Source organism: Etheostoma spectabile, chromosome 1, assembly GCF_008692095.1.
Source record: "Etheostoma spectabile isolate EspeVRDwgs_2016 chromosome 1, UIUC_Espe_1.0, whole genome shotgun sequence".
NCBI lineage: Eukaryota > Metazoa > Chordata > Actinopteri > Perciformes > Percidae > Etheostoma > Etheostoma spectabile.
The window spans coordinates 27,846,646-27,857,169 of NC_045733.1; the positions used below are offsets into that span (position 1 = coordinate 27,846,646).

The window sequence follows — 10,524 nt, forward strand, 5'->3', positions numbered from 1 at the left end:
TGACCACAGTGGGAAATCTGTAGCAGGACAAGTTAACCCTCTACTTGATTTCATGTAGCTTATGAAGAATGAAAACCAGGAAATGAGTAGGGGGAAATACAACTCTACAAAGCCACAGGCGAGCGACGTGTGTTGCTGCTACGTGTAGTTACATTTTTTGAGAGGTGTACGTCAGGCTATGGCGTAGGGTCTGGCGTAGGTTTGTGTCTTCACGTACCTACGGCGTAGATTTTTCACAGAACTGTAATACAGCCTTAAGGCGTCTGCTTCAGACAATTTAGTGTTTTATTGGTAAATAAATAATGATCTGATCATACTGGCAGCCATATATTTAAGATACAAATAGTGGATCTGGCCAGCTGTTTCAATACTAACCTGATTTCACAAGCCAACTGGTACGGTGTAGTGACCCAAGCCTTGCCCACCACCTTACGTCCGTCTGTCAACTCCACAGTAACGGGTTTGCTGTCAGCAGCTCTCTTCGCCAGCAGGGCATCACTCTCCCTCTTCAGCTCCTCATAGAGGCTGAGACGCTCCGCAACGTATCCAGGCAATGACTTCTGCTACAATAGAAAATATATATATTTTTAAAAAACAAATCAGCCAAGAAAATGCGTTACTTTTGTAAATACATTTAGAAAAAAAATTAAAGCATCACCGGAGCTTCTTATGTTGTTTTGTCATACAAACCAACAGAATATTAATATTTCACTGTTCAAATTTTGTGAAAGGCAGTGGCTATGGTGAAAACATCCTTTGTTGTCCATAATAACTTGAAATTGTGTGAGTTGTGTTCCTGTTGAGTGAAGGGAGTGAGCAGGATAACTCCAATGCCCTTTAAAACTCTAAAAATATTAATAACAATCACCTCTTTCACAGCTCCGTTTCCTTGTCCTTTCTCCTGTTTCTTCTCCTCCTTGTTTTTGTCACCTGGTTTGGCATCCGGGGCTGCCACCTGTCCACAAACAGAGGCGTGTGTGCATCTTTTGACTTACAATAAGCTTGCGTCGATGTGACTGAGTCCCAATATTAGCCTTGTTCCTATTGCATTGAACATGTTCAGTATTTTAAGCGTGCACACACTGTGCCACTGAGTGGGGCAGCTATTTATGGAAATGGGGTGTAACGTTGGTATAGTTTGTCATTTGGCTTCCTTGGGCACAGGCCCACTATTCATATAAACCGTGTCGCAATAGTAGGTGCTACTACTCACCCTCTCATCATATTACGAATTTAAACTGGATAACGTGTTCTGTCACAGTCTTTATCATGGCACACGTGCAGTTTAGTGTCCAAAATCCCACTACAGCCCAGCCAAGAACCGCTCTACGAAGTAGCTCGAGCGGTTGGGGTTAGGCATTTGACCTCGAGTGATTAGGGTTACGTTACGTGGAATTTGGGACACTAAACTGCACGTATAACCCTTTAATATACCTTTTTATTAGCTCGGTTGTTCGTCTGCTCTTCTTTGCTGTGTTTTTTCTCCAGAGCTTTTCCACACTCCACTCCTTGTTGTTTCTTTCCCGGGGTCTCCTCCTGCTCCTGCTCCGCCCGCAGAGCACGTCGGAGGTGCAGCAGCCGGTAATTTAGCTTCTCATTTTCGGTCCGTAGGCTTTCCAGCTCCGGGGAGACCCCCACAGCACCGACGACATCCAGACCTCGGCTCAGTCCATCCCGGAGAGTGGAGATCTCTTTGGAGAGGAGCCGAATTTGCTCCTCCTGGGCGGACAAACGTGCGGCCAAGCACTCCGCCATCTTTAAATGACTACCGTCCACACTGGCAGCTAACTTCCGGTGAGTTTTTAAATTTCTTTTTTTTTTTTATTGTACATTCAAAATCACACGTCATGTTTGAGAGACTATTACAACAAACGAGCCAGCAATATCAATAACAAATAAAATGAGACATCGATAAATAATAGTGAAAAAAATATAATGATAAAATAACACAAGGAATTAGGACACCTTACATATTTTTTGTATAGTGCTTCCATATGAAATAGTTTGCCAGAATAATAAAATTGTTTTAAAAAAAATCACAAAAGCTCTTTAAAAAAAACACATGTTCTCCGAAAACACAAACATCCAAAATATTTCATCAACTTTTAACCTTTGGCTAAATGTTGTTCATCATTTTAAATTAAACTTATTTAGCCTTAAGTGTTTAAACTGTGTATTCTACAGAGTGTATTCTTGTAATGTGTGTTCTTCTCATAGACCGTTAATATAGATGGTTCTTCTCCAAGGGAAAAAACGGGAAAGTGAGGATTGTACTTCCGGTGAGGGTTTTAAAAAAAATAAAATATACATGGCTAAGCAAGCAACCAGAATAAAAAGCCACCTAATTGAACGTCAAATAATATGAATACGCTATTTTTTAAAAACACAGACTTGTGAGTGATGTATTTATTTTTAGATGGCTCTCTCCAGTATTTTTGCCGATATAGATTGTATTTTGCAGTAATGGAGTACCGACGCTAGGAGACAGTAACACATTTCCTAGCTAATACATTTAGCTTGCTAAGTCAGCAGACCTGCAGTACAGCCAACAGCGGCCAGCAATATAACGTTAAACCTTAAACAACTGACTTTCCGTGCATGTCATGTGGATCTGTTAGCCTACAGGTAAGTGTCAGCTATTTGCATCTATTTAAAAATGTTGTCTATTTAAAAATGTTCTGTTTTATTTTTGCTAACGTTAGACCAGCACTGCCAGCAGCACAGCAAATGCTACGTTAGCTGGCTAGCTAGAACTTATAACGCTAGCTTGCTAGCTCCCAAACTAATGCACACCAAATTTAGTTCAGTCAGTTTCGTCATTTATTAGGGAGGGAAATGCATACAAGAATACGGCTTAGGCATTTAACGAGCCTGTAATCGGGATACGTGAGGACCACATTACAAATAAGTCCAGGACATTATTGTGTTTTGATCCTCTATTCTATTTGATGTATGCAAGGCTTTCTTGATACAATTAAATAAATCAAATAAAAAAAGCTCAAGTAACAAAGTTAACTAATTGAAACTTTGAACTTGTTTAATACTTCAAACATCAGAATAAGAGATAACCTAAAGTTACATCAAAAAAATATGAATCTCTGTTAACAATCGACACAGTGGTGAAATGATTAAAGTAGAATAGTGTAGATAAACACTAGAAGGTCCATGTAGCATCCAGTCCTTGTACAAGACCATAGGATGAGGAACCCAGTGTCCCACCAGGTCAAAGACATCAATACTTTGCAGCCAAGGGTGAAAAATGTATTTAGTATAAATAGCATATTGATCTTTCATTCCAGCCCAGACCTGCAAAGGAAATTTGAAATTTGCTGTCATCAGCATGGCTTCAAACTCCAGCTTTGCTCCTCCAAAACTGTCTGACTTCATCCTCACAGAGCGGCTGGGCAGTGGTACCTATGCTACAGTCTACAAAGCCTACAGAAAGGTGAGTTTTCTGAGGTCTCGGGGTAAACGTCCAAAAACATTGTTTCATGTCCTGTATCTATTTGATCTCAACTAACTTTGATCTCAAGTAACTTTTATTCTTGTGTTTTATGTGTCCTAATGTTTCTATTTTGTTTTTAACTGTCTATTCATGTGTTTTATTAATTTTTAATGTTTATGATTTTTAACTGTTTGTACTTGTGTTTTATCTGTTTAACTGATTTCGTGTAAAGCACTTTGAATTGCCCTGTTGCTGAAATGTGCTCTACAAATAAAGCTGCCTTGCCTTGCCTCAAGGTTTGTGAGTGAGGATCCCTGTACACTTTATTTTGCTTACCAATAAACTATAATGTAGCATTGAATGTGAAATATATTAGCCATCATTAAATGTGCTTTCAACACTCCACATGTTGCACGCTACAGTCAACTCTGTAAATGAATGGCATACACAGTGGTGAAGTAATCGTTTTAAAGCATTACTATTCTGAATTTATTTGCTCTACATTTGTAAATTCTGGCCCAAAGTCAAGGTGGCATTGACCGTCACCACTGAACGACAGTAGTATTAACCCTCTTATTGCTTTTCCCGTCGGCCATGCACCTGTTTTCCTCTTCTGTATTGCCAAAGCATAAAGTATACATTATTATGTGTTACACCTTCTTAGCTACCTTTTATTATCACCTATTACCACTAGTGTCACACTTCTTTTAGGAAATCATGGTCAATTAACCTTATTTATATAAAATCATACAAAATATTTCAATGAAGTATTTTGACTAATAGTTAACATCGGAGGAAGGTTTGTTGATGGATAATACATCAGTGTTTAGTCAGGATACTCTTTTAAAATCATTTAATTCTTTTTAATGGCAGCACATAATCACACCTGTTCGCACCTTGGTTTGCCGGTTTGTAAAGTGTACTAATAAAGTATCAACCAATACTGTGTTAAACTTAGGGCTTATTTTTTTTTAAAATTTAAATGTCTGAATTACTATTATCAGCAAAGATAAATTGGCCTAATTGTGAAAAAAGTAATTTAATATACAAATTGAAGATATTCTTACCATGGGTAAGGTAGCCAAATGGGAGCCATACAGTTAAACTTAAGGATTCACTGTGCCTTCCACATGTACAGCATGTTTAACATTAAAGTGCAATGTATACATAATATATAGCCATTCATTTTCATACATCTGGCCCAGTGTAACATGGAACTCAATTTTATACAATATATTTACAGAGGTAGGGGCGGTGTGTCTACACCTTCTCTCTTTCAGTTAAGGGGTCCTTGGTCTAAAAAACGTTGAAGATCCCTGGTCTAGATTTCTCATTAAAAGCGCAAGTGAAATTTGCAGTGTGGTTCTTGACTGATGTTGCAGGGGGACAGTCGAGAGGTGGTGGCAGTGAAGGTGGTTAGCAAGAAGAGTCTAAACAAGGCATCTACAGAAAACCTGCTCACAGAGATTGAAATCCTCAAGACGATGCGGCACCCTCATATAGTCCAGCTAAAAGACTTTCAGGTAAGCTCATTTATTGCGTTTAGATGTGGTGTAGCTCATACAAGGAATTACGTTTTCACAGTCCATAAGATCTAATAAAATTATGCCCAAGCTCTATGTTGATGAAGGAGGCTGTGACATCATTAGAAGGCACAGCAAAACAAAAAAAACATTACTTTCTCTGGAAAGATGGTTACAAATCTTCTGTCCACGAAATATATGTATTTTCTGGAATAAATTAAAATCATTATAATCTATGTACATTTAAATCCTTCCTTGATTGTCTGAATTCTTACCTTTCATCAGTGGGATGCTGATAATATTTATCTGATCATGGAGTGGTGTTCCGGTGGCGATCTCTGCCGCTTCATTCGCAGCCGCAGGATTTTACCTGAGAGGGTGGCCCGGCGCTTCCTGCAACAGATAGGTGAGTCATACATTTTTAACAAATCACCACATAAGCATGGGTTTCATGTTAACAACTTCTTTGTGTACCAGTTAATAAAATTATTATAACAATTATTATTGTTATTGTTTTTAATCTAGACTTTTTGACAGCAATGCGCACATGTAAATTGATTGGAAAGCTTGGAAGTAACTCTCTCTAGTGGTAGAAATAACATCTTTTTTTATTTTAAAGATTATTTTTGGGGAATTTTAGGCCTTTAATGACAGGACAGCTGAAGAAGTGAAAGGGGAGAGAGAGGGGACTGACATGCAGCAAACGGGAGTAAACCTCTGGATATGTGCGCCCGCTCTACCAACTGAGCTATCAGGGCGCCCATATCTTTTATTTTATACAAGTTTGTGCTTAGTGCAAACTTTAGGACTGCATGATGTGATTTTAGTATCACTGTGTGGATTTGTATGTGTGTCTGCACAAACAGCCTGTGCCCTCCAGTTTCTTCATGAGCGAAACATCTCACACCTGGACTTGAAACCTCAGAACATCCTGCTCAGTGGCTCCGTCCTTAAACTAGCAGGTGATCCCATACTCACTTACACAGTCCCAATGATCCAGTAAACTCCTATTTATTTGCAGGTGGTAAAGATAATTTCAGCCACACACTAGACACCAAAAGAATGTAATTGTTATTGCGCTAGTGTACTGTTCTGTTTTGCAGGGCACAGGTCACATTTGCTTATCAAACTCAACTTCAACTTGTGGCTTCACACAACACCCATTTGTGCATTTGGCGTTATAAACACATCTGTTTTAGGAGGATTGTATCCAGTGGAATCTTTTTTTTTTCCCACTCTGATTTGCTCTCAGATTTTGGTTTTGCCCAGTACATGTCGCCATGGGATGAGCAGAGTGTCCTAAGAGGTTCTCCTCTTTATATGGCTCCTGAGATGGTGTGCCGACGGCAGTATGACTCCAGGGTGGATCTCTGGTCAGTAGGAGTCATTCTCTATGGTGAGTACTTTGTGTTGACCTGTTCATCTCTTTTTAAAATTAAAATACCCTCAACATGAATTGCACACTTCTTCAGATAGCTAATTAATTGTAATGCTGTTTTATTATATATTCAGGCGACCAAAATGCATTCCCATGCACCGAGTCCGTTATTACCTTTTGTTATGCAGTGTAAGAGTTCCCTTTGATCAGTTCTATCATTACTTCTTTTTCAACAGCTAAAGGTTAATCAGTTGACCTGCCTGGCAGGTTTGAAAAAGCAGGTCACATCAAAATTCTGCCATTAATCATAAAATGGCAGCCTGGTTTGCTCCCTTTTCATTGTGGTACAGTGATTGAACAATGTGATAGCACTGTGTGGAGTGACAATGTCCAATACACAATGGGAGGGGGTTCTTGTACCTGTAGGTCCTGTAAAGACCAACAGCATGACATATTTAGGGTAGCTAAACTAAGATAGTTTTTGAATGCACTGTAAACATTGCATGACATATTTAGGGTAGGTAAACTAAGATAATTTTTGAATGCACTCTAAGCATTTGAAGAATGCATACCCTTTACCGGAAACTGAAGTAAAGTACAGTCTGGCAGTCTTAGTTTTCATCACTGTAGATTATCCTTTTGGAATAGGCTACTCAACATTGTTTGTTTGCATGTAGAGGCACTGTTTGGGCGAGCACCATTTGCATCGAGATCATACGCTGAATTGGAGGAGAAGATCCGGAGTAACCAACCTATTGAGGTAAGTTTTGTGCAATAAATTAGTTCATTATTTGTGAGTTGCTGGACTGAGACAGTCAGCAATCCAGCTCGAATATATGTAAATGTCTCACTGCTCGCACTTGTGCTTTAAAGCAGTGCTCCATTGTGGTACATATTTGTCATTTGATGGATGTTGAGCATACTCCAAATGTCACATACTGAATTATTTTTGGAATAACGGAACTCTGTAAAGCAGGAGTGATTATTCTCAGAAAAGTTGCGTTTTATGAAAGGGACTAGATGCCAGTTTGCCACTGCAGCAAAAGTCGGTGCATGAAGTGCTGTATATCATTCAGTGATTGTTTCAGTAACGTTGTTGGGGTGTAACCGTTTAAAAAAAAAAAAAATGGAATCATCCAAATATAAACACACCATCACATCACCTGGGAATTGGAGAACTTAAAAAAAATATAAACTAGTCTTTTTATAGGCTGGATTCACATCTGTTAGTATATTTTCCTTGTAATTAAGTTTTTAATGTTCACACTGCAATGCGCTTAGTTTATTTAAACACATTTTCACTAGTTATTAAGCTTTTTTTCTCACTGTATTTGTGCATTTTCACCATTAAACCACTAGATGGCATACCATCACACTTCACCGGTATCCCACTACAAATTAAATACAAATTTTAGACTTTTTTTTACCTGTTTTGTAAACAAGCCTACACACGCCTATAAAAGTTTTAAGTTAACAAGAAAATTAAAATGCTAATCTATGAGTTGAATTAACGATATATATGTGTAAAAACACCTGTAAGTATTGTGGTAGAAATACTTATTCGATTAGTTTTGTCTTGTTCCTGATATGCCTGCTGGATATACCAACCAAATGTTAATTGCCATTGTGACAGTGAAGGATAACTGTACTTTTAATGATGGAAGGCTTTCAAAACACTTGAATGCTTGTGTGAAACATTAGGCATGAGCTGAATGGATAGCATCAGCATATGGCCCATTAACCAGGGATTCACATCGAGCTTTAAGGTCATCTTTTGATTAAAAGAAAATAGCGATGTGAGACTAGAAGGTCTCTGGCAACAATCGTCTGTCCTTTTCTGTGGGATTGTCCTTTGGATTAAGTGCAACATAATAAGGTCATGTTTTGTGCATCAGCTCCCTCCTGGGGCCAGGGTATCCAAGGACTGCAGAGATCTTCTGTTGCGGCTGCTAGAGAGAAATCCAGATGCCCGGATCACCTTTGCAGAGTTTTTCACCCACCCTTTTGTAGACATGGAGCATATGCCGAGTTCAGAGAGCCTAGTGAAAGCGGTAAGAGAATAAGAAGAAAGGGAAGTATACGCTGGCATGTGTGTGTCTTCTCAAGATGACCACGAATAATGTGTGTGTAATTGGCTGAGCACATGTACACATGTGTCAGTAGGTCATGCCTCCCCCACATGTGCCTTCACGCATGACTCTGCATGCATGCAAAAGAAATGGAGAGTTGTGGCAGTTTGCGTTCAGTGATGCCAGTTCCTATTTCCTCTTTTTAGAAAGAGCTGGTCCTGCAGGCCGTTCAGAAGGACCAGGAAGGGGAGAGGTCCGCTGCTCTCTCTCTTTACTGCAGTGCCCTGGAGCACTTTGTCCCCTCCATTCACTGTAAGAGCAACAACTAACTCTCATAGTCTGTTTGTGGCTTAAGCCCTTCAACAATGCACCGCTTTTGTTCTACCACAATAAACTGGCAAAGTAACAGCAACAAATGTAAAACCAAGCCCTCTCTTCTCCCCGCGCTCCCCAGACGAGACAGACCGACAACGTAAAGATGCCCTCAGGCAGAAGGTAGGTCTGAAAATCCTCCCAGCATTCACATTTGGATTACTTTTTATTTTCAGTTGGTCTTCATTTCCACACTCCAGTGGCTTTCACTTGGAAGTGATTTATCCTCTATGAATACCATATAATGTGGATGGCGAACATATGGAGTGGTTGACATGATTAAGTTGAGTCAATGTAAGAGGACTTCCTGCAGGTCAGCCAGTATGTGTCCAGAGCCGAGGAGCTGAAAGCCCTGGTGGCCTCAGACAACAGACTGAGCTTTGAGGAGGCCCGGACGTCCAGGGATGTCCTCCGAGGTATATGCAGATTTGAATGAATACATATTTTTTATTATTGTCATGCATACAATAAAATATGCCCTTCACACACAGGCTTACAAGACACCATTACCTAGGACAAAGGACCAGATGCCAAAGTAACCACATACCATAAACAAATAAACCTTCTTGTCTTTTTTTTGCCAAGCTTCAGAAACAAAAGTCTCCTACTTATAAATATTAAATTAAAAAAACCACACCAATGGTCATCATCCGTGGACTAGAACATTTCAAGATTTAGGACAGACATTTCATGTCTTGTACATGGGATGTATGTAAACATCTTCTTGTACATAAAATGTGCTATTTAAGTAATGGAAAATTGCATTAAACTGCTGTATAGCAAAGATATTTCAGTTCAGTTTATTTACAAAAGTTAAAATACAAGCACAATCATAAGACATAATGCAAATATGTGAAATGGGGAAACCCTGATAAGCTTTTTGAAGCTTGTACATAGGGGTCCAGACACTAGCAAACAATACACATTATAAATTGTATATTATTGTTTGAATAAAACAGGGAACAAAGAATATAATTCACAATGTACAAGAAGAAGAAACCCTCACTACCTTGACCCTACCTGCGTGGTCCCAAGACATTTATTCCATCAGTCTAAGCATTGGTTAAATAGATAAAATGCAATAAACACAAAACTGTAACAAGGGAAATAAAAAAAAAAAATGATTTCAGAGTCACTAGTTTAGAAGTCCCAAACCTTGTTGGATTCTTTTTACAACTTCTTTACGGAAATGTTCTTTTCCCTTGCCCAAGAGGTCAGAGGTCAGGGTCAGCTATGGAATGGAAGTTCTTGGTCTCTTAGGGATTTGGTTTTTTGCTCAAGAACAGACTATGCTCTATTAACCTGTTGCTCTAAAGTCAACATTATACAATCTTTTCAAAATCTATCTCAAATCTATGGAGCCCCGGAGGTGACATGGAGGAAAACTGTCCTGGGTACAAACACGTTTGTATGATTTTGACTTTGTTTTGCAGGATCTCGAGTTTTATTTTCAAGATCTTGAAATCTTCAAAAAAAACATCTCAACTTTTAAACTCAAGATCTGGAGTTTGTACTGACATGTACTGGTGTTTGTACCCAGTACATGTTTTTTTTTAATTTTTTCATTGTTGTTTTTGTTTCTCCCTCCATGTTACCTCCGGGGCTCCTTACAAATCCACATCACTGGAGTCTTAAAGCTATAGTGTGTAATTTCACTCGACCCCATGAGGAATTTTAAGTAATGACAATAAAACTGTTGGCGCAACGTCCCCACCGCACACAGTTGCTTCGTAGCCA

At 39.1% G+C, this 10,524-nt stretch overlaps 2 protein-coding genes across 7 annotated transcripts in view; one reads left to right on the forward strand and one right to left on the reverse strand.

Annotated features, from left to right (window-relative positions):
- tars3 (threonyl-tRNA synthetase 3) overlaps positions 1-1,784 on the reverse strand; it is a 13,431-nt gene extending 11,647 nt beyond the window's left edge. Inside the window, exons 1-3 of one of the 2 annotated variants that reach the window (XM_032514987.1) lie at positions 1,435-1,784; positions 869-955; positions 376-560 (exon numbers count right to left, since the gene is read on the reverse strand). In XM_032514987.1, the coding sequence (XP_032370878.1) occupies positions 376-560; positions 869-955; positions 1,435-1,755 (593 nt within the window). In that variant the 5' untranslated portion in view covers positions 1,756-1,784. Of the gene's footprint in view, positions 1-375; positions 564-868; positions 956-1,434 lie in introns of both variants that reach the window. The other variant, XM_032514976.1, reaches the window with a different exon arrangement.
- A 520-nt stretch (positions 1,785-2,304) lies between these two features.
- The window catches only part of ulk3 (unc-51 like kinase 3), a 17,866-nt gene continuing 9,646 nt past the window's right edge, over positions 2,305-10,524 (forward strand). For 2 of the 5 annotated variants that reach the window (XM_032515020.1, XM_032515056.1), the window contains exons 1-11: positions 2,311-2,625; positions 3,300-3,445; positions 4,828-4,968; positions 5,254-5,374; positions 5,835-5,930; positions 6,221-6,364; positions 7,024-7,106; positions 8,242-8,397; positions 8,622-8,727; positions 8,870-8,910; positions 9,101-9,203. In XM_032515020.1, the coding sequence (XP_032370911.1) occupies positions 3,341-3,445; positions 4,828-4,968; positions 5,254-5,374; positions 5,835-5,930; positions 6,221-6,364; positions 7,024-7,106; positions 8,242-8,397; positions 8,622-8,727; positions 8,870-8,910; positions 9,101-9,203 (1,096 nt within the window). In that variant the 5' untranslated portion in view covers positions 2,311-2,625; positions 3,300-3,340. Of the gene's footprint in view, positions 2,626-3,278; positions 3,446-4,827; positions 4,969-5,253; positions 5,375-5,834; positions 5,931-6,220; positions 6,365-7,023; positions 7,107-8,241; positions 8,398-8,621; positions 8,728-8,869; positions 8,911-9,100; positions 9,204-10,524 lie in introns of all 5 variants that reach the window. The other 3 variants (XM_032515037.1, XM_032515028.1, XM_032515047.1) reach the window with 3 other exon arrangements.